Source organism: Myotis myotis, unplaced genomic scaffold, assembly GCF_014108235.1.
Source record: "Myotis myotis isolate mMyoMyo1 unplaced genomic scaffold, mMyoMyo1.p scaffold_m19_p_13, whole genome shotgun sequence".
In the NCBI taxonomy this organism is placed as follows: Eukaryota; Metazoa; Chordata; class Mammalia; order Chiroptera; family Vespertilionidae; genus Myotis; species Myotis myotis.
The window spans coordinates 45,874,377-45,898,866 of record NW_023416317.1 but is presented as its reverse complement, the minus strand read 5'-3'; the positions used below and the strand labels follow the sequence as shown (position 1 = coordinate 45,898,866).

Here is a 24,490-nt window from a genome sequence, read left to right as displayed (position 1 = left end):
CCCCTTTATCTCCTTTTCATTTTTTGACATAAAAATGTCATCTCCCCAGCTTTTCTTATCTGATCAACCATTTTTTTCTTCTATAGATCACTTGCCTTCTCATTTTTATATATAATATCTTGAATATGCATGGCTCTATCTGCTGCTGGTAAGAATAGCAACATGTTATTCAGTCTGTGGTTTGGGATTAAGAAATATGAAGTAGAGGATGCTGATGTTCCATGTTGGCAGTTAAATCATTTCCCTGAATATTTGATAGGCCTTTACTAAATTGGTAGATATGACCTAAGTAGTTGAACTTTGTCAAAAGAGGCATCTCCTGTGGAGATGATCTGAAATACCAAGTATTGTTAGTTGGATGATGAAATAACTTAATCCTGTTGCCTTGGTAACTTTCCTGTGTCTGTTGTAGATCAAACAAGATGTAATGTGTGGATCTTAGATGGAGATCTGTATCACAAGGGCCTCCTGAAATTTTCACTGGATGCCATTTCTCTGAAGGACACTCTAATTATGCTGGTTGTTGATATGTCAAAGCCTTGGACTGCTTTGGATTCTTTACAGAAATGGGCAAGTGTTGTTAGAGAACATATTGACAAATTGAAAATTCCTCCTGAAGAAATGAAAGAAATGGAACAAAAGTGTGAGTAGTCTAGAAATATTAATATAGATTTCAAAAACAAATTTCCTAACTGGCAATCATAATTGTTGGGAATTTTTTACTTTGAATAAAGTTTAATGAAAGAAATACAATGTGAGTTCTGTTTTTGAAATTCAGTTTAAATGCTATGCTAGATTTTAATATAGTTTTAAATTGGAAACATCTACATAATGGCAGACTCTTTCATAGAGGTGCCTTAGCTCCTTTGCCAAAAGGCCATATGTGTTCATTTTTAAAAGTTGTTTTCAAGATTTAAAAAATCTGAATCTTCAGCTGCTCATTTTCAGCAGTTCATTTGTTGATAAGCAGAACAATCTTATCAACCTTGTCAAAATGAAATATGTCTAAAAAGATGTTAACCTAAATATAGGGTGTCCCCCAAAAAGTATATACACAGTATCTGTAGATTCTATTACATCTTGAAAATGAAATGTATTTTAATAAACACTGCCTTTACAATTATTCAAAGTGAATATATATCTTTTTGGGGGGATACCCTGTATAAAGATGTTAAGCTGGTTTTATTCACAAAGTACATAATATATTTTGTACATGCCCATGTAAATTGGAAGTTTTCATGGAAATTATGAAAATGATGTGGGTCATTTCCAACTGTAAACCAGTTGCCACAGTTCTGAATTTCACCAGTAGTGCTTCACTTGTCAATGTTGTACTTTGCTTAAGAAAATATACAAATGGAATACTGCTTTTCTTTGTTATTGTTAGTTCATAATAACTTTTTGGGGAGAATTGGCACTTACTGTAATTTATATGCAAGGAAACAGAAAACTTAAGAGAATATATGTCCTAAATCATTGAAAAAGATGTCTAGCTGTTCTTAATCTATACCTTTCTTTCCTGTTGGCCATTGCCTTGGGTTTTTGTCCCCCTCTCCAAATTTATACTACAGCAGTGGTCCCAGGACTACCAGCATCAGTATCAGTACAGCCGGGAGCTAGTCAGAAAATACACATTCTGAGGCCCCACCCCAGACTACTAAATCAGAAACTCGAGTGCATGCTAAAAACTTGAGAAGCACTGTTAGATTTCAGCCTTTGATTTGAAGGGTAGTAGCTACCAAAGTTGCTAAGGGTAAATGCATGTCCCTTTGTTCTTGGAGGAACTGCACTCAAGTGTTTAGGATTCCCTCTTCCTTGACGCCATGTAAGTTTAAGATACTTTCTTCCTTTATATCTCTGTATAATATTCCCTCATATACTGTTTTAATCCTATGCTGTGGATAATTTGTTTCCAGATTTGTTTTGCTTTTAAACATGAGAAGCAGTCTTATATGGGAATCCCAGTCTTATATAGGAATCACTGATTGTTTCTTTGAGAATTCCTCAAAGAATAATTACTGAGTCAAAGTATATATTGTTTAGGCTCTTGATACATTCACCTTGTTTTAAGTGAAGATTTTGACAACCTTGCAAATGAGTTGTAAAAATTTATCAGTGGTGATAATACCTCATTAATTCTCACCAGGGTTAAAGAATGAATGTGGCCCAAGATTGCACCTATGTAAAAAGAAGATCTGAATAAAGGGTTTAGAGAAGGAAGCTAATATTTAGAAAATCATCTAGGATTGTCATTTAAATTGTGGAATTCCCTCTTCCTCACACATATATTTTTCTTTTATCCTTTTTCAGTACTCGTGAATTAGAGAAGATAGACAAAGCTAGATTGTGACTTTCCTAAAGTAATTTGCACAAACTAAACCATGCCTATGTTGAATCCCACTCTTTGGAGTCATTCAGTCTTGTACTCTGCCTCCTAATAATTAATGTGGGATCAGTGTTTCTGTACTGTCCTTGAAATAGTTTTCACAAACCCTTTTTGTTTCTTTTACACAAGACCAAGTATAAACTCTAGTAAAATATATATTTCGATTATGGTAGAAAAAGCTACCTGCTGAAGTAAAGCAATTTCTAAATTATGTATTAAATTATTTACTTTGATTTTCAGTGATTAGAGACTTTCAAGAATACGTAGAGCCAGGAGAAGATTTCCCAGCTTCTCCTCAGAGAAGAAATACCATGTCACAGGAAGACAAAGACGACAGTGTGGTTTTACCCCTGGGTGCGGATACACTTACACACAACTTGGGCATTCCAGTACTAGTAGTTTGCACAAAGGTTAGTTTGCTTCCTAGAGATTCTGTTACTGATATTAACCCAGGATGAACAACTGTTCTGTTTCCCAGACCCCTTTTGGAGTTGACACATTATTTTTCCTAGATAATTTTTCTTAAATATAAATAATAGTTTAAAATAATTGAATGATATTTACATGCTGGTTTTATGATCTTGATCATAGTTTCTTTGAAAGAAAACATTATTTTGGATATTCTCTTTGTGATTGAATATCATTTCCCAAATTCCAATTAGACTTTATTATACAATCAGTTTAAAGAAATAAACACAGGTAAGATGATAAGTTAATTATTAATTTTTATAAATTTGCACATTAAATATTGGAATACTGATATCCTAATATCAGAAGATTATATACTTAAAATAAAATAGACTTTTAAACATCTGCTTTTAACACCTAAAATAAAATAGGCTTTTAAGCACTCATTATGTAAAGTTAATATGCAGTTATCAGGGGCTTTTTACTTATTTATTAAAGAGGTTCTGAGAGGATTGCTAAAATCAAAATTCTGTTCATTTAATCTGTCATATACACTTTATAATAAAGTCAAATTTCCTTTAAAAATTATTTACATATAAAGTTTATCTTCTCACCATTTGGTCCTAAGTAGTATGCCTTTATTGTCTGTAAGTCATGGAATAGTTAAGAAAATGACAGAACAAATAAACCCTTTCGAGATCTAAAATTATTAATATTTTTTGTAATACATAAAATTTGCAAATATAATTGAAGGAGGGTATGAAATTTATTCATCTTTGGGATAAAAATGATAAAAAAATTTTAATCTACCTTAAATTTTACTTTAAAAACTACAAAATTTATCAATAACAATTGGGGAAGGGTAGCATTTAAATCAAGTCTGTTATCTGCTTTTCAAATGATGATCCTGCTTTAGTTAATTGTTACTTATACCTTTTCTTTAAAACTATTTTTAAACTGTCACACTAGAATCCTCTTGTGTGTGGTTTGTTTTTGTTTTGTTTGGCAAAGAGTTGTTTATTGGCAGATATTTTCCTGCCAATTATAACAACTTGCTTCATAAATTTCCAAAGGAGAAAACTGTTAAGCTTAAAGGAACCTAAATCATTAAATAATGTCATAGATGCATAGAACTTTCAGGCCAGAAGAGATCATCTACTATATTTCACAGAATCTAAAGCACCATCAGATGTTCTTCAGTTTAAGAGCTTTTAAAATATGTAGGGGGATGGGAGAATGTGTGTGCTGGAGTGGATGAAGAATGGTAGTTCCACTGGGCTTAAAAACTAGACATTGAGATTCAGAGAGACTAAGCTTCTTGCCTTAGGTCCAGATCCTCTTATTTCATTTAAAGATTTCTTTACATGTCAAATTTGACCCCAAACTAATATTAGGTATAATGAGCATTATTGAGTGTTTATTTTTAGATTTTATACCTTCAATTCAGAAAGGTTTTGATGAAATATTTGAACATGCCTTTTTTTCTGTAACATTTTTCTGTAGCAAGTAGAATTTAGAATTTGTTTCATTGATTGTACCGGTACATTTAAAAAATAGCCTGTAATCCCCCCTTTTTTTGCTATTGGTGAAATTGTAGTGAGAGTGAAAAGACACCAGAGAAGAAATGAAGGTCAACAGAGTTATCAGATAAACAGAGGAACAAAGAGGAAATAGTGAGAGATGCAGACTCCCTGGGAACATAGTGTTTTATAGAACTAGAATAGATTTTAGATCTTAAAAACTTTGTTCTAGGACATAAGTAGTTGAATTAACAAGTATTATAAACTTGTCTTGTTCTGTACTAAAACTTTCTCTATAGTGTTTTCGCCACATTCAGTATAGCTTTGAATTCAGTGCTTTTTTTTTAAAGAAATAAAATTACTTATTAGTCTTAGGATTCCAACTAAATGTCTCTAGACAAATAGGAGCAATTGCTATTCTAGGTCCTACTGTTCAAAGTGGTAGTTTTGTGATATTCCCCCACCCAAAATTGAACTGTTTAAATCATTATATTTAAACTTGATTATTTAAAGTTAACGTATTGTTTTTTTAAATTATTTTAACCCAACAGTGTGATGCCATTAGTGTATTGGAGAAAGAACATGACTACAAAGATGAACATTTTGATTTTATTCAGTCACATATCCGGAAGTTTTGTTTACAGTGTATCCTTTTAATACATTGATTAGTGCAATGTACCTTAATGTACCTTACCTGTTTGTTTGTTTGTTTGTTTTTAAGGAAAGGAATTAAATTGATGGGACTTTAGAAATTCCATAAGCTTTGTTCCTTCTGCCTCTGGCTGGAAATATCATTTTAGTTCTCAAATCATTTATATCTGGGTATTTTGAGATATAAAAGCAAATATTAAAGTATATAAATTTGATTTGCTGTGTTTAAAGTACTAAAGAAAAATAAAAGTCTTATTTGGAAAGTTTTAATGAGTATGCATTGTAATCATTCTGATTAAAAAGTTGTATTTATACCACCAATGTGTTTATATCCTAAAATGCTGAGATGAAACTGTTATGAAACCTAGTATGTATTATTATCTTTTTTTAAAGTTCAATTCTCAGTTATAAATAGAATAATTCAATACTCTTAGTATAATTAATAATCTTTTAGCTGGCCATTACACTATTGACATTCTGTTTTAGAGTCTGAATAAATGAAACCAGTTGCCCCCCCCCCCCCAAATTGGTATTCATTTACTGGGTGGGTGGTGGGGCAAGATCAACATTTAGGTTCGTTTGTTCTTATTTTTAATATATTTGGTATGTTATCTCCACATATAATCTAAAGTAGTGGTTTCAAAATCTGGCTGTGCCATCTAAGACTTACTAATTGGGAACATTACAAGTCAGCTAGAGAATCTATACTTTTTTTTAAAATATATTTTATTGATTTTTTACAGAGAGGAAGAGAGAGGGATAGAGAGTTAGAAACATTGATGAGAGAGAAACATCGACCAGCTGCCTCCTGCACACCTACTGGGGATGTGCCTGCAACCAAGGTACATGCCCTTGACCGGAATCGAACCTGGGACCCTTCAGTCCGCAGGCCAGCGCTCTGTCCACTGAGTCAAACCGGTTAGGGCGAGAATCTATACTTTTGAAAAGCTTTCTGGGTGATTTTGATCATCACAAGGTTAGAAAACCTATCATAAGGAATCTTGTCTAGTCTAGGTTACAAGGATTAGATGAGCCAATTAATAACATGTACAACTAAAAGGAGGATAAAGTGAGGGTTAGGAGTGAATGTTTTTAAGAGAATTTACTGTCAAAAACTTCACCACAGCTTGAGTGCACCAAAGGGAGAGAGTTGTGCACCAGATAGTTTGTGGTTTCATTCCGCAACCAAAGCTTTTGGGTCTGAAAAGTGAAGAAATGATATTAGGAGTAGGTAAGAATAATAAATAATATACACGTATTTATAGTATCAGTAGTTTTTCATTTTCATTAACGGACATTTAATTTAAGGACCACTTAATAGAAAGCCTAGCTGAATAATGAATAAGATCACTCAACACTGGTAGTTTCCCTTTCCTTTTTCCTTCAGTACTTTGTTCTCTCCGTGGCCCTTTCTCATGTCACATAAAGGCTGAGTCAGGTTGAATTAAAGGGCATTAGTCTATATAAAGAGTCTTCAAAAAGAGAACAAAAAGTGAAAGTAATTAAAGTAGGTATATAAAGCCCTTTTTATCTTTGAAGATTACAAAATTTGAGAACAGTCTCTTTTAAGATGTATTAATGCTCTATTTGAAAATGTACATACAGAAATGTAATCAGGAAGTAAGCTGTCCACTGAGATAATTACAGACCTTTTAGTAGAGCTAGTTGACTTTAATAGTGAGGTGTGTGTGTGTCTGTGGGTGAGGGCAACAGTTCAAAATCATCTTTATTTTTAAAATTTTAATTGCAATGCAAAATTTTCAGCTGTAGACATCTTTCAAATTATAAATGGGTTCACATGAGGAAGATCATTAATGAAAAATTTACACAATTAAGCTTTTACTTAAGACTATGATATTTATTTCTACCAAGACTTATGCTAAGTAGTATTTAGCAATACCACTTTCAAGTTCATGTCCTAGCAAATATGAATGTCTCAGATCAGAAGTCAGCCCATTCCCAGCATTTCCTCAGGCATAAGTTACCATCTCTTTCAGGACATCATGGCCAGTGGTCATAGAATTTCTGATAGCCTCTCTGACCACATTGTCAGTAGTCACACTGACCCTTTTTTTCACAGGCCTCTTTTGATTTATGTTGTTTGGGTAAAAGTTATGATCTGCTTTTATTAATATATCATGTGAGATTGTCTTAGCTCAGGTTTTAGCCATGAAATCTACTTTACCTTGGATCATTTCTGAAAGCTTCCTGGTAATACCTATTGGTTCATCTTCTCTTTTTTATGGGTCTCTGGAGCTTTGTCCCCAAAGTCCTCATTCCTTGGAACTAGTAAAAATCGTAAGAGGTACTTGTGCAAACCATTTTTGTTGAAAAGGCAAACAAAACGGTTGTTGATAAATAATACCCCTCCATGAAGTTTTAAAAAGAAATTGCCTCTTCATGTGCTTTAAATATAGGTAGTAGTAGTGTCAGTATTACTAAATTTACCTTTTCTTTTTTTGCTTAATGAGACTTTTGGTTTTATTTTATTATAGCTTATTATAAAATGTTTTGTTTGCCTTTTAGCCTGCATTTAAGTATTTTATACTTTTGAAATCTTCGATGACCATATATAATACACCTTTAGAAATTATTTTTGAAACGAATAAATCATGTAGCTGTGAATGTTAGGCTGAGAACAAGAACTTTATGACCTGTTTGTGGAATTTGTCCAGAAATTTCTTTAATGGTTCTATTCAGATGGTGCAGCACTTATTTACACTTCAGTAAAAGAAAACAAAAATACAGATTTAGTATATAAATACATCGTTCAGAAACTATATGGATTTCCGTATAAGATTCCTGCTGTTGTGGTGGAAAAAGATGCAGTATTTATGTAAGTATGCTCTTAAATATATTATTTTATCACGTATTGTTGCTACAGTTTGATGGTGAGTCATCATTTTCAGTTTTGAGGTGAGACCAGTAGAGACCTTTCCATGATGAGTAGGTGAGAATCTGTCCCTAGACTGTTTTATTTATAACCTGCCCTGGCCTATTTATCATTGTCTTTTAGATTTACTGCTGGCCTGAGCCCTCTTCGAAAGGCCATGTTATTGCTATCTATTGAGTGTATATATCAGTATATCTACTTACTCTTTAATTGGTTATGATATAACATAAAGCATCCAATATATAATTGAGACCTGATTTTAAAAAGTTATCTGAATAAAATTGGGAGGTGATTTAGTAAACTATAACTTGAGCCCTATAATTTAAAAAGCTGATTGGTTTTCCATAATTGGTCAAATTTATTTTCATAAAATGTTCCTTTTAATCTGATCATGGCTTAAATGAAAAGAATAACTATATAAATGCTTGAAAATTTCTCATGTGTGTTTCTTTCCAGTCCAGCGGGGTGGGATAATGATAAGAAAATAGGAATATTACACGAAAATTTTCAAACATTAAAAGCAGAAGATAATTTTGAAGACATTATAACTAAACCACCTGTTCGAAAGGTAACAGTTTTAGTATATACACACATAATCTCAATACTTTTGCATTTAAACTGAGGGGGAAGTTCATAATTTTAAGATTGTAAGGTAGAAAGATAAAAGTGTAATTTGGGTTTCCAAGTGTAATTTGGGTGTTGGTAATGTATCATTCAAAATAAAGGTCTGTTTTATCAGAACATAAATCAGCTATTCAGTTACTGAGTCATGACTTAGCCTTTGGCATGTTTATATTAGAAAATATTAGTTCAGAGTTCATATTTTAATGGAAATCACAGATTGGTATGAATGAGTATGTAGATCTTGAATAGTTTGAATAGGTAGAAGCTGTGAACTTTCTAACCTAGAACTCAGATTTAGTCTTGACTATTACATATCACTCTTATGACCGTTAAATTGGATTCCAGAAGGTACTTTTTCTTCATATATCTTAATTTCATGTTAAGCAGTTCATGGTGTTCTGTAGTTAGGTATTATAGACATTTCTGAAAAGTTGTATATACTTCTCACTGACTTTGAATTTGTATGTTTCAAGAAAAAGTAATTTTGATCTAACATACATTAAGAGTCTTAAGAATCCATTTACATTCGGCAGCTGTCTTCTGTTTGTGGGTAATCAAAAAAAAGAAAAGTAATGTCAAGTGAAAAATCAGTTGATGTGGTATTTGGTTTGGCTGTCTATTAAAGAAATGCACACATCAGAAAGCAATGGTTTTCCCCAGTTTTTCTTTTACCAACAAATTGGGCTTTGTTTTAGTTGTTTTTATCAAGCCATTGTTTAGACGCTAGGTGTTAACTAGGAGGGTGTGATGTAACAGTAAATCAATACATGGGCCATCTCTCAAGTGGTCAGAAGTGCTATGCAAGTTAAGCAGAGGGGAGAAACAGAGGACAGGGACCAGAGGCATGCTGTTGTTAAATGGTTAGGGAATGTCCGTGGTAAGAGGGGAGAGTGGTGAGGCAAAGGGAACTGGAAGTGCACATGCCTGAGGCAGGAATGCCCAAGGGGTTAGGAGATGAAAGGCAGAGTTAAGGTCTTTGGGGCCTCACTGGGGCTGCAGAAAGGACTTTGGATTTCATTCTTAGTGGGATGGAAAGTGCTTGGAGGGGGTGTTTGAGTAGAGGAGTGATGTAATCTGATCTAACCTTTTAAAAGGATCACTCTGGCAACTGGTGGAAAATAGACCATGTGTGCATGAAAAGCAACTTGCTCCTGGTTTCCCTGAAATAAGAATGTGATGGCTCTTCTGTCTGCTGTATAATTAGGAATAATAAGTTGCAAATATCCCTGCTTCTACTGCTTCTAGACTTGCTCATTTATGCATTGCTCATTGCTCATTTCAGTTTGTGCATGAGAAGGAAATTATGGCAGAAGATGACCAAGTATTTCTTATGAAGCTACAGGTATGAAATTACATCATAAACAGACTGAGTGTGGTTACTGGGTAAACTGTTATTTTATGTAGTTTCTTTAAAAATACAATACAGCCCTAGCCGGTTTGGCTCAGTGGATTAGCGTTGGCCTGCGGACTGAAGGGTCCCGGGTTCGATTCTGGTCAAGGGCACGTACCTGGGTTGCAGGCTCCTCCCCAGCCTGGGCCCTGGTCAGGGGGTGTGCAGGAGGCAACCAATAGATGTGCTTCTCTCACATCAATGCTTCTCTGTCTTTCCCTCTCTCTTCCACTCTCTCTAAAATCAATGAAAAAATATCCTCGGGTGAGAATTAAAAAAAGAAGTAGAAGAAAATACAATCATACTAGTACATGTTATATGAGTATCTAACCTAGAATTCTTTTGTGTTTTTCAGACCCTTTTAGCAAAGCAACCACCAACTGCAGCTGGGCGGCCTGTGGTCAGTATTACAGATTTTGACAAAACTATTAAAATGCAGTGCATACTGCTTTAGTTCTTTATTTTTTAAAGCAAATACATGTCTCATATGGGTGTGCTTTAATATAAACATGAATTAAGAATTCTTCTGGAATTTGTGAGATTTTTTAAAGATAAATTTTGCTCCCTTTTAGATGACTTAAATGGTAAAGATCTATTTTGCAGTGTTTATCATGCATCAGTTTTGAACCATTTATATGTGTTATTTTATAAATCCTCACAACAGCCCTATGAGGCAGGAACTATTATTAGCCCCATTTTGTACTGGGGGAAATGGAAGCTTTGAAGGACATTGGCTTCCCTAACATTATGCAGCTGGTAGGATGTAAGTCTACATTGGAACCCAGATCTGACTCTCAAACTTATGCCAGTAACCACCCTTTAGTACTCAATACGTTTTCTTTTTCCATTGAAGGGAAAATTAGTATTTTAAAATGTGATGGGTCTCCGGTATTTGCTAATAATGAAGATGTTAGGGTTTGGCCAGTGAAGGAATTTACAACCAAAAGAAGAGATGAAGAGAGGAAATTTATTTTACTTTCCCAGAAGGGAAAGGCCTGGTGCATTGCTAATCAATACAGGGCAAGAAACAAAAAGCACCTTCCCCTTTTAAAGAGTAATGGCTGCTGTTGCTAGGTGTCAAGAAAGGGAGGAGGATTTTGGGTTGAAGTTGAGCAGACATCAAGGAGGTTGTCTTGAAAATATAGTTTGTTTTTTAGGAGATGGGGACAGATGTTTTAGGGAGGTGTCTTATCAGATTTTTCCCCAAAGCCTGTAAAACGGTGGTTCTCAACCTTTTTTTTTTGGCCATGCCCCACCTAAGCATCTCTAAACTCCTGCTGCCCCCCCCCCCCCCGTGACATATAATTCTTATTATTAAAAAAGTGAACTCCTGTTCACGTGGAGGAAGCCTAAAAGGCCATTAACTTGGTCTAAACAAGCTTCCAAAGAACATGGCACCCATGAAAGAAAAAAATAAAAGAATGAAAGGACAGTTGAAGTACTGAGGAAGAAATCACTAAGAAATTGTTTAAAAAAAATAATATGAAGTGATATGAAAAAATAGCAAATAAAGTTTCAAAACAGAGAACTGAAATGCATAAATATGTCACAATATATATTTATATACTGTATATGAGGCCCCTAGAACCATAAGATATTTAAAAATTCACTGTTAATAATTCATTCTCAAATTGCCCCCCTTAACAATCAAATTGTCCCCCTGTAGAGGATGTGCCCCACGTTGGGAAATACTGTTGTAAAGCATGCTTAGAGCAAAAGTTATGAAGAGTTCAAAAGAGGCTTGTTTGAAGGGGAGGAGAGCGAGGGAACTGTCTACTAACTAGAAACTCCTTGATGTGAATTATACCTGAATTGTAAAAACAGCGTGGAGAAGGGGGAATGCAAGAATGTAGCCTTGAGAGTAGCTTATCTTGTTTTGCAGTTTGAACAGAGGGGCTGTTTGAATCAGAGGAGCTAAAAACATTGGGATTTAATTACCAGGTGCTTTTATAAATTGTGGAAGGCCACAGCAAAGAAAAAGACAGGCCTTTTTTCTGTCATTAACAGAGGACACGATTGCTAAACGTTTTTGTCAGTGGTTTGCAGTGTAAAAGAACAGATGGGGTACAGTTGCAAAATAATTTCTATCTTCTGTAATAATAAAAGCGTAATTTGCTAATTAGACCAGACGTCTTTCTGGATGTTCTTCCTTCTGGACAAAGCCACAGTGGGCGGGAGCCACGGGAGAGGCCCCCGGCTGCGGCAGCAGCGGTGGTGGGCGGGGACCGGGGCCAAGGCCCTTGCACGAATTTTGTGCATCGGGCCCCTAGTTTGTAATAAGAACTTTTGTGAAGTTAAAAGTTTCTAGTTTTTATAATTATGGCTTTCCTATTACATAGGATGCTTCACCAAGAGTCCCAGGAGGCTCCCCTCGAACACCAAACAGATCAGTGTCATCCAATGTTGCCAGCGTGTCACCCATCCCTGCTGGGTCAAAAAAAATTGATCCAAACATGAAAGGTACATTTCTTTTTTTCTTGGAGAAAATAACACAGTATGTTTTCAGTAGAAAGAAATCTACCTAAAATCCCCTTTTACCATAGTGGTTTTTGTGCAATAGCTTCTAATCTTTGTCTCTATAGATATAATCTCATAGTTAGACTGAAAACCATTTTACAGTATAGTCTTAATATGTTATTTCTATGATGGAAGCTTTATGATAGCTTTGTGTTTATTTAATCATTCGCCTATGGTAGGTCATTGAAGAAATTCATATTTTTATAATAATAGGTTACTTGCAATTAACATGAAAAACTATATGGATAATCATATAGGAGAATTAGATAACTTTTTATAGTACTTGAGGCAGATATTTTTCAACATTATATTTTTAAAGAACCCCTTTCAAAGAAGAGATATATAGCAACTAATATCTGTTTAATATGCCTTTGGCCTTTTTAAAATAACATTCTAATTTTTAAATAATTATCTTGCATTTTTAAAGGTTATTTATATTTTGTTCTATATGAATAGATCAGAGAAGTTACCCAGCCTCTAATATCAAACTAGACTTGAATTTGGAACATACAGCTCTTAAATTTCAAGTCTATTACTCATTTTCTATGTGTGATTACTAAAATAATAATTTACAGAAAAACCTGATGTTTTGATTGAAAGTTTTTGTGTTTTGTTTTATAGCTGGAGCTACAAGTGAAGGTGTCCTGGCAAATTTCTTCAATAGTTTGCTGAGTAAAAAGACTGGTTCTCCGGGAGGCCCCAGTGTTGGTGGTGGCAGCCCTGGAACTGGGGCTGGAGGTGGAAGCAGTGGTTTACCACCATCTGCCAAAAAGTCAGGTATAGTTACCGGAGCTTTTTTTTTTTTTTTATATAAAACAGTCTTATGGAGATATAATTTATATACTGTGAAGTGAAGTTCACTCATTTAAAGTGTATAGTTCAATAGTGTTCATATAGTTACAGAGTTATGCAAACCATCACTATAATCTGATTTTAGAATATTTTCATCTCCCCAGAAAGAAACCTCCAACCTATTAGCAGTTACTCTTTCCCTCCCCTGGAGCCCCAATTCCTAGGTAACACTAATCTGATTTCTGTTTCTGTGACTTGCTGATCAGGAGATTTCATATGAATATGGCTTCTTTAACATAATGTTTTCAAGGTTCTTTAATGTTTCAATATTTCAATATTTTATTTCTTTTTTACTGCTGAATAAAATTCTATTGTATGGATATGTCACACTTTATCCCTTCATCAGTTGATGGACATTTATATTATTTCCACTTTGGGGCTATCCTATCTAATAAAAGAGAAACATGGTAATTAGCCGTACCTTCGCTACCCTTCCCATCGGCTAATCAGGGCGATATGCAAATTAACTGCCAGCCAAGATGATGGCCAGCAGCCAGGCAGCTTGAAGCAAACATGAGGCTTGCTTACTCCAGTGATGGAGGAAGCCAACGTTCCCCGCCTGCCGCTGCCGGCCTCTGAGCTTGCAGTTTGAAACATTGTTACAAATATAGAAGCTAAACAAAACCCCAGAAACCTGCTTTCAGCCAGCCGGGATCTCAGAGCTGGAGTTGAAACAGTGTTTCGATTATAGAACCCAAACAAACCAGATACCTGCTTTCAGCAGCCGAGGCCTCAGAGCTGGAGCCAAGCCTCAGAGCTAAAGCTGGCCCAGAATAAAAAAGAAAAAGAAAAAAAGGAGCAGTTGGGAGCTTCAGTCACCCGCCAGCCTGAAAACAGTCCTCAGCCCCTCACCCAGACTGGCCAGGCACCCCAGTGGGGACCCCCACCCTGAAGGGGGTGTGACCAGCTACAAACAGCCATCAGCCCCTCACCCAGGCTGGCCAGGCACCCAAGCGGGACCCCCACCCTGATCCAGGACACTCTTCACAGCAAACCAGCTGGCACCCACCCGTGCACCAGGCCTCTACCCTATATAGTAAAAGGGTAATATGCCTCCCAGCACCAGGATCAGCGTGACAGGGGCAGCGCCCAAACCCCCTGATCGCCCTGCGGCTCTGTGTGTGACAGGGGGTGGGGCCACAACCTCCCTATCCACCCTGCTCTGTTCGTGACAGGGGAAGGCGCCCCAACCCCCTGATCAGCCCTGCTCTGTGCCTGATGGGGGGTGCTCCCCAACCCCCTGATCGCCCTGCGGCTCTGTGTGTGACAGGGCACGGTGCCCCAACCCCCTGATCGGCCCTGCTCTGTGTGTGACAGGGTGTGGCGCCCCAACCCCGCCCCCTCCCCCCCCCATGGGCCCTGCTCTGTGTATGACGGGGTAGAGCCATAACCTCCCCATTGGCCCTGCCCTGAGTATGAGAGTGGCGGCGCCCCAACCCCCTGATCGGCCCTGCTCTGAGGGTGATAGAGGGCGGTGCCCGAACCCCCCCTCCCCCCGCCACAGGCCCTGCTCTGTGTGTGACGGGGTAGAGCCATAACCTCCCCATCGGCCCTGCCTTGAGTGTGACGGGGTGCAGCGCCCCAACCCCCTGATCCGCCCTGCTTTGTGTGTGACAGGGGGCGGTGCCCCAACTCCCCTATCGGCCCTACTCTGTGAGTGACGGGGGGAGCTCTTCAATCCCCTGATCGGCCCTGCTCTGTGCGTGACAGGGGGGAGCTCCCCAACCCCTGATCGACCCTGCTCTGTGCGTGACAGGGTATGGAGCCCCAACCCCCCTGATGGGCCCTGCTCTGTGAGTGACAGGGGGCAGCGCCCCAACCCCCTGATTGGCCCTGCTCTGTGCATGACAGGGGGTGGCGCTGCAACCTGCCCATGGACCCTGCCTTGAGTGTGACGGGGGCGGTGCCCAACCCCCCAATCGTCCCTACCCTGAGCGTGACTGAGGGTGGCATCGCAACCTCCTGATCCGCCCTGCTCTGTGCATGACGGGGCAGCGCCCCAACTCCCCAATCAGCCCTGCTCTGAGTCCGACCAGGGGCTGCACCTAGGGATTGGGCCTGCCCTCTGCCACCTGGGAGCAGGCCTAAGCCAGCAGGTCGTTATCTCCCGAGGGGTACCAGACTGCGAGAGGGCACAGGCCGAGCTGAGTGCACAAATTTTTGTGCACCGGGAGTGCAGAAATTTTTGTGCACCTCCCCCCGGAGTGCACAAATTTTTGTGCACCGGGCCTCTAGTCTATATAATAAAAGCCTAATATGCAAATCAACCAAACAGTGGAACGACCCGTCCCTATGACGCACACTGACCACCAGGGGGCAGACGCTCAACATAGGAGCTGTTCCCAGCCTGCAGTCCCCAGGGCAGCCAAGGCGGGTGCCAGTGGGGGCCCCCCCCCCCGAGCACCCTGCTGATCCCCCCACAAATCCGCCCTGATCATTGACCAGGCCTAAGCACCCTACCCATGCATTAATTTTGTGCATTGGGCCTCTAGTTATGAATAATACTGCTATGAACGTACATTCCCCAAAGCAAGGTATGAGGGTCCCAATTTCTCCACATTCTCTTCAATATTTGTTATTGTCCATCTTTTTTATTAGAACAGTCCCAGTGTTTCTGAAGATTCCAGGGTCTAGGATAGTGATGGTGAACCTTTTGAGCTCAGCGTGTCAGCATTTTGAAAAATCCTAACTTAACTCTGGTGCCGTGTCACATATAGAAATTTTTTGATATTTGCAACCATAGTAAAACGAAGATTTATATTTTTGATATTTATTTTATATATTTAAATGCCATTTAACAAAGAAAAATTAACCAAAAATATGAGTTTGCGTGTCACCTCTGACACGCGTGTCATAGGTTCGCCATCACTGGTCTAGGAAGTCCTGTCTCATTGTGATTTTGGTTTGCATTTCCTTGATAGCTAATGATGTTGAGAATCTTTTAATGTGTTTACTGACCATTTGTATACCTTCTTTGGAGAAATTTCTGTTTAAATCTTTTGCCCATTTTTAAATTGGGTTATGTATCGTTTTACTGTTGAATTTTAAGTGTTCTTCAAATATCTGTGTACTAGACCCTTATCAGATAAAGGATATGCAAATGTTTTCCCTCACTGAATTGGTTGTCCTTTTACTTTTTTTTTTTTTTTAATATATTTTATTGATTTTTTTACAGAGAGGAAGGGAGAGGGATAGTTAGAAACATCGATGAGAGAGAAACATCGATCAGCTGCCTTCTGCACACCCCCTACTGGGGATGTGCCTGCAACCAAGGTACATGCCCTTGACTGGAATCGAACCTGGGACTCTTGAGTCCGCAGGCCGATGCTCTATCCACTGAGCCAAACCAGTCAGGGCCCTTTTACTTTCTTAGTAGTGTCCTTTGTAGCACAAAAGTTTTTAATTTTGATGAAGTTTAGTTTCTTTTTATTTTGTTGATCTTTAAACAGACTTTTTAACCCATTCTCCTTTTTTAATCCCACCTCCTGTCACCCTTATCACAAATGCCTGCAACTACCATGTTTTTGAACCTTTTACAGGTTTCTGGGTACAAATTGAATTACTGTTTGGCTTTTTTTATGGACAGTGTAGTAGATTAAGTTTCTCAGTACTGCTAATTTAGTTACCACTAATCTATCTTCTTTCTGGATTCCAAAATTTTATTATTTTCTTTTTTACTGTCCTTATTGTTCTATGCCTTTTTTGAAAATACCTTTATGAGATTAACTGATGGGTGCTAGTTTTTATTTCCATTCAGACTCTACAATTTAAAATGAGGGAATTTGCCCTAACCAGTTTGGCTCAGTGGATAGAGCATAGGCCTGCGGACTGAAGGGCCCCAGGTTCAATTCTAGTCAAGGGCATGTACCTTGGTTGCGGGCACATCCCCAGTGGGGAGTGTACAGGAGGCAGCTGATAGATGTTTCTAACTCTCTATCCCTCTCCCCTCCTCTCTGTAAAAAATCAATAAAATTATTAAAAAAAATAAAATGAGGGAATTTATTTTTAAATTAGGATGTTTATGCCACTTAATGTTAACCTAAAAATAAAAGACCAAATGAGAGACAATAGCATTTATTTGAGGTCCAAAAGAATAGCTATTCAGGAAGCACTAATTCAGGCAGGAACCTAAATAATTTTAGGAGACAAAGACCAGGGGGATCAGGAATATTTATGAGAAAGGGAAGGGAAACAATTCCATCAACTGCTCAATTATGTCAGCTTCTAGAAGAAGGCAATTCTATAAGTACAGATAAGCTAACATAGGGATGCTAATTCTAAAGAATGTTTTTAATTTTCAGTCTGTAGCTATAACAATCTGATTTCTTGTTGTCTTTGCACACAGTTGTTTGGGATACAGTGCTGCTTTAGGCCCAGTCAAAGGTTATTTTGCCCTATTTTAACATTTCAAAGGTTGGAGGCATCCTCTGGGACCACAGCTCTGACTCCATTTTAAAGTGGCTTCGTTTATATATATATTTTTTACTTTAGTATGCTAGATAAAATTAATGAAACCTTTGGCAGTTTCTTGAATGAAGAGACATTGCTATAAAAGATACTATTACTTATATCTAAATCTCATTTCTTTTTCTTCAATGTAGGCCAGAAGCCTGTCCTATCAGATGTTCATGCGGAACTGGACAGAATTACACGAAAACCAGTCACAGTTTCTCCTACATCACCAACATCTCCTACGGAAGGAGAAGCTTCTTGAAGATACCAAATAAAGCCATTTATTCAGTTTTCTGGGATAATGTAAACTTGCCTCTGCCTTTTCCTTCAAGAGTGGAATTAGGGAGCTGCAGTGCTTTGTCAGATGGACTAAACTTACCTTTTTTTTTTTTTTGTGGTTGCCCATTTTTATAAAAGGAAGCTATACAGAAGAAAATGATTCTTCACTATGTAGGATTGCTATTTGCATTGCCACTTTGCATAAGGAAGTCAGTTTGGATTTTGAAAACCTCAAAATTTATAGATCTGAAATTAAACCATGTGATCATATTCTAAAGGCTACTTAAAACATACAGGAAGGTTTAGGGAAGGGCAGAAAACAATATGCTTTGGGCATTTGACTGACATGGAAGTCCAAGCTTATTTTAGTTAAGACTATCCAAAATCATTTTTTAAAATTATGTGTTAGTTTTACTGGAAAAAAGATGATTATCAAATTTTCCACACCAACATAAATATACCACCACAAATGGAATATGCTGAGAAAACTATCAGATAGCATTTGATACACTAGTCATTGTCTAAATCAATGATCCTATAAGTTGTTATCAAAATACAATTTAAAATATTGGTCAAGATTCATTTCTGTGAGAAGAAAAGAAAGCACACTGCCTAAATGTGTAAAAGAAAAATGCAGAGGTTATTAATGTAAAGCGGTAACAGTCTTTGGATTTGTCTATATATATATGTCATATATATGTATGTCATATATATATGTATATATATATGGCTCTGCCTTAATACACCCCTTTTTTGTTTGTGACTTTCAATTGTAATCAGTTAATAAAGTATTTATTCTCTGCATTCAGGTTCAAATACCTTGTTGCATTCTCTTATATTTAAATTTGTTTTTTAAAGTGTTTGACTAAATAGGATTATTAAGCATTCTGATTTTTCTACCTGTTTCTAAGAGACTGAATACATGAGATTCAGTATCCTGGTAAGTTTGCTTAAATTGGGAGTTTACTTTGATCAACACATCTTCCCCACATGTCTTGATCTGCAGAACCCTGTGTCAGCATTCCTAGTAGATAAAAATACAGACTTTTATCATTAATTAATGCACAGAAGCTGTTTTTAAAAGCTTGGCAAATGCACTGACACATAGCTACTCTCTTCGAGGTCAGAACACCTGTTAGTAGTTCTATTCAATATTTAGTTTTCAGTGCTTATTTTAGAACCTTCCTAAGAACAATTTCATTTTATTGTTCACCTAAAGAACACTTGTACATTAGACCTATTGAGTCATTTCAGATAATTGGAAAATGTGGTTACTATACTTTAAATTGGGCTTTGTTAATACTTTAAAATACATATTCCAAAGATTTTTTCCCCCAACAAAATGTTGAAGGATAAAACGTCTACCGGCTTACATAATACTTTTCATTAGAACCGTAAAATCTTTTTAGTTTTATAATAGTATTTGGCTCCTAATAGTTGAGTATAAATGCTAAAAATATATGAGGGTAATAATTTGTTTCAATGTGGAAAAAATTTAGTTTGTTCAGGACATGGGAAAACATATGCATGATAAGCATGAGATGAAAAATGCTATTGATAAAATCTTTAGTCCAGAAAGGGTTGTACAATCATGGTGTTGTAAAGACCAATATTTCTAAACTAGTACTTGATTAAGTGAAACTAATGAAGGAAAGAAAATTGTAGACTGTGTATCGAGCTCTGCTTTGCTATGGCTGCTGTGTTTGCATGTTTAGACCAACTCATTTTTTCTGTATGACATTGGAGTTGTATTAGAAAATCCTTGAAATTAATAATTGAGTTGTTACTTGAAATAACTGTAATTGTTCCTTATATGAGATTCCATTTTAACTAATGTAAAACCTTGTGTTTACCATATTTAAGCCTAAAACCTATGTCCCAATTTTGCAAGGAAATTTAAGCTTTTTTTTGAAGTATACATTACAGAGAAGTAGAAGTTACAGGAGTATAGCTTGAAATACCACACAGTGATCACATATAACCAATACCATGATCAAGAAAAACATTACTGGCACCCCCGTTGTTCCCTGTGTGCCTCATCAGAACTCTCACCCACCAACCAACCACTGTCCAAAGCCGTAGGTAAGGTAAGTTTTCTTTGTGTGTACCTCTTTGTGTGTTTTTTCACTTTTGGAACCTTTGTCAGTGTTTCACATTTCAAAAAATAATATTTAATCAACTGAGGGAAAATTGAAGACTTTTCTATATATAGAAATGACAAGGCTTTGTGTTAGGGTTGCCTGGTGACAGGATTCCCTGTCATCCAGATACCAAACTGGGCCCCACCCTCACTTCCCCAAAAAATCAGAAGAGTCCACCTTTCTTCATTACATCTCTCACACATAATGAGACTGGACTAAAGGACAACTAACACAGAAGCAAGGAGACTAAGTGATTCATAGTCTTTCCCTACTCCCAACTACTACTCAGGAATGAACGCGCATCGAGTGCAGAAACCCTAGAACAAAAGGCGTTATGAACATTCCTTTGCCATTGTGGCCCTCTGGTGGTATAAATGAAATGAGAGTGATAATTTTGTTTGCTTATCCTCAAGGCTAATTTAGTTAGGAGAGGAGCTTTGGTAAACTGTAACCCCTGGAAAAATTCTGAGCCAAAGTTCTCTTTGTTTCTCTGGCGCCCTTGTCCACTCTGAGTTGTTTGGAAATGCTGATAAAGAAACCAAGACTTTTTATTTGCCTTACATCACACATCCTGTGTTCTCCTTCAGCTCTCGAAGTTATAAGTGAACATAAATGAGATGGAGGATGTGGGGTGCTTTCTAAGCTGAAAAGTGTTACAAAATGTGTTTATTGCCACCAGGGGAGGAATTTTAATTTACATACAGGTAATTTCAATACCAGTATTTAAATACTAGTCCCATGAGTAAATTATTGAGGCAGGCATACTGTCGATGTAAAAAATGTCCAAACCTGCTCTGGCTGGTGTGGCTCAGTTGTCAGTGGTTTGGTGTAGTCCCATGCACTTGAAAGATTGCTGGTTTGATTCCTGGTCAGGGCACATGCACAGGTTTTGGGCTTAATTCTCCCTGCCCCCATAAGGGGGCCTGTAAGAGGCAGCCCATTGATGTTTCTCTCCCTCTCCCTCTCCCTCTCCCTCTCTCTCAAATCAATTTTTAAAAAATCTTTAAAAAACAAAAAACAGCATCCAAACCAGTGTGGAGAAAATGAGTTTATTTGGGCCAAATAGGCAGGAGCAAGATCTCAAATGCTTTGGAGAATAACAACTTTGCAGCTTCTGTTATGCATTTGAAATTGAGGGGACAACGAAGATGACATGAAAGTGGGAGAAAGTAAGGTGGGGATTGGATTACAGGTTAGTTAAGATGATATGCTCTCTTGAGGGTGATTGTTTAAAAGATGTGTTAACCCAGGTGCACAGATACAATGGGCATGGTTTGGGTAAGACAAAGATAAACCTAAAAGGTTATATGCCTGTGGCATGACTACCCACCATGACCTGTCCAGTTAGGAATTCATAATCAGATCGATCTGTGAGATTACTTTCCATGGAACCCCCCTCCCCCCCCCCCCCCCCAATACTCAGCTACTACTCTAAATGTATTAGTGTAATTACTGGTAGACTACTGAAAAGCCTACTACCTTGTGTGCTGCTTCTCCAGCCCTCTAAACACTTATTTCTCTGTCCCCTCTTCACCTTCTGTCACACACCCACAAAGTTCTAGCCTAAATCCTCTTTCTGGAAATTCATCCCTTTCACGTTTGTATGACCCACATTCTTCATCTCCTCCAATGCTCCGGGTGCATATTTGAAATTATTTACCGAGGACTCCCCTTGAAGCCCTCTGGCACTGCAACCTCAGTGAGTCCTAATCTTAGTTCTGCATCTTCCTTTTATTAAGACATATGATTCAAACCTGGGATTAAGGGGAAGGATTACTGAGTACTATTTCGATGTCCTATGTCATAGCAGAGCAGTGGTTCTCAAAACCAACAGCACTTGGGAACTTGTTAGAAATGCAATTTTCCAGGTTCCATCAGAGATCTATTGAGTCAGAAACTCGGGGGGTGAGGTCCAGAAATCTATGGTTTCACAGGCCTGCCATGTGATTCAGATAAAACAAACTAGTCTAATCTCACTAATTTTATCACCCACAGCTTTTCTTGGAACCATCCCCTCTGTTTCCATGACTAAAGCCTGAATTTAAACCCCTATGCCCCCTTTCCTGAATATTTACAACCCTACCTGGCTCTTTGTAATCAGTCTACACAAGTCTGTTGGAAAATATCCCCAAGGAAGATCTTGGGCCATTTCACTTTCCTACGCAAAACCCTCCCTGTTCAACTGCAAAGGAAAGCCTTCCAAAGTTTGACCCTAAGCAGATCTTCCCTACTTGTCCTTAATAATAATCTCCATAATCTGTGCCTATATGCACTTTCAGTACCTTCCTCATGTTGTCCCTCTCCCTTCCTGTTTCTGCATGTCCAAACCATTCCTTAACTCCCAGTTTGAAGCTCTTCCCCCCTCATGCTGATCCTCTTATCCTAAGTCATTTCTCTCTGCAGTGAGTTCCCAACACGTTTACTTGGTATCTCTCTTGCGGTACATATCACTTTCTATTTTGAGACATAGTCCCTTATGGAAGTTTCTATGGTCTCATTGTACGACAGTCTTTAGGACCCAGTTTTGTATCCACATTGTTACCTATCTGTGCTGATATTGCTAAGAGCCAGTGAAATTTTTGAGTATGAGCCATTGAAAAATTAAAATCTCAACTGAAAAAGTAGTACCAAATTATTTTTTGAATGTATAAAATCTCATCATAATATATTTTCCTAAGCTTTTTGTGACATTTCTTTCTCGCATTTAACAATATTAGTTATTTAATATTAAAGGAGAAAAATGAATGTTCTTCAAAATTTAAGTGAATCTTTCTTCTATTTGATACACCTTTTCCCCATAAACAAGATTTCTGATTTCACTGTGGCAAGTCCCAGCATTTAATTATTCATTGTTGTTTATTCATTAGTGAAGGTGATAGTTTTCTGCAGGGACACATCCATCAAAAGGGCTCCTTGATGCAAGTGTTTGTTCATGAAGTCCTACATTCTTTATTTGGCCTTTTATTTTATTAAAAAAAAATAAGTGATGCATACTTTTTTTTTTTTTAACTGGGAGGGGTATTAGCGTCTAAATTTTGGGTACCCCAAATCAATCAAGGCAAAGGGAGTTATGGCACATCTGCTGTCTCCTACCTACTGGTTTTATTCCGATCACATTAAAATAGAGTGTTCCTCCATATGAATGGATTTCTCACGAATATCATCTGGAGAGCTTGTTACAAGAGTTTCAAGCCCTACCCAAATTCAGACCCTTTGGAATTGGGTTTCTTTCTATCTTTTTTAAAATATATTTTTACTGATTTCAGAGAGGGAGGAAGAGAGAGAGAGAGAGAGAAAGAGAAATGGATTGGCTGTCTCCTTTGCATCTCACACTGGGGAACGAGCCAGCAACCTGGGCATGTGCCCTGACCGGGTATCGAACTGTGACCTCCTGGTTCATAGGTCAATGCTCAACCACTGAACCACAATGGCCAGGCTGGATTTCTAAGAATCTTTTTAGTTAAACTCCCAGGTGATTCAAACAAAAGCAGAGACCCCTATAAGAATTGCCCTAGTGTACCTTAAACAAACCAAGAGGTTTGAGAGTCTTTGCTTATCTTCTCTTCTGTCTCAAAGTGTTCTTTTTTTTATAACTTTCTTTCGATGTTTTATTTTGACAATGTTCAAACACACAGAAAAGCTATTGCTTTACCACAAGTCTATCCTTTTATCTATCTCTATTCATCAACCCATCTGATTTTTTTTTTATAAATTTCAAAGTAAATTTCAGATATCAGTAGTGTTTCATTTGGGATGGTGATGACTTGAAGAACGACAGGACAGTGAATCCTTGTAGCCTTGGCGAAAACACAGTGGCCTCATTTTATTAGAATCAGTGACTGCTTGGCCTCACAGCACATTTAGAATGCATATAATCAAAGACAGAAGGATAGTTTTGGTTGGCTGTAGACAATCCCTGCAAAGTAATGTCTACTTGTCTCTATTCATTTGAGAGCTTTTTTGTTTTGTTTCTGGAGGAAGAAAGGGAGGTTTGGGAGAGAAGATAAATGTGGAGGCAGGTGGCAACAGTTACCCCTCCCCTCTTCCATGGATTTTGAGTCCCTAATGGAAGGATGGGTTAGAAGTTGAGGTTTGGTGGCTTAATTGTTAACCAAAGATTCCAAGTACCTAGGCTTTCATCCCTACTGCCCCTGGATGTTTGATCTGGGATGTGATCCTCAGACTTTTGGCTTCACTTTTTTCATCTGTAAAATGGAAGTAATGATAGTACCTACATTATATTAACGTGGAGAAAATATGTGTGCCTCTCATGTAATTTAATCAGTTTCAGGTGCTAAAATATAATTACATTCCTTGATGAGTTTCCATAAGTTCACAAAAAATTAACATGTGACTGCAGCAGCTGAACAAGAAAAA

At 37.6% G+C, this 24,490-nt stretch overlaps 1 protein-coding gene across 2 annotated transcripts in view; it reads left to right on the top strand.

Moving 5' to 3' along the window:
- DYNC1LI1 (dynein cytoplasmic 1 light intermediate chain 1) overlaps positions 1-18,788 on the top strand; it is a 33,721-nt gene extending 14,933 nt beyond the window's left edge. The window contains exons 4-13 of one of the 2 annotated variants that reach the window (XM_036332852.1): positions 413-643; positions 2,627-2,796; positions 4,866-4,959; positions 7,666-7,801; positions 8,315-8,426; positions 9,765-9,824; positions 10,228-10,272; positions 12,212-12,332; positions 13,011-13,166; positions 17,843-18,788. In XM_036332852.1, coding sequence (XP_036188745.1) covers positions 413-643; positions 2,627-2,796; positions 4,866-4,959; positions 7,666-7,801; positions 8,315-8,426; positions 9,765-9,824; positions 10,228-10,272; positions 12,212-12,332; positions 13,011-13,166; positions 17,843-17,955 — 1,238 coding nt within the window. In that variant the 3' untranslated portion in view covers positions 17,956-18,788. The remainder of the gene's footprint in view (positions 1-412; positions 644-2,626; positions 2,797-4,865; positions 4,960-7,665; positions 7,802-8,314; positions 8,427-9,764; positions 9,825-10,227; positions 10,273-12,211; positions 12,333-13,010; positions 13,167-17,842) is intronic. The other variant, XM_036332853.1, reaches the window with a different exon arrangement.
- Positions 18,789-24,490: the final 5,702 nt, after the last annotated feature.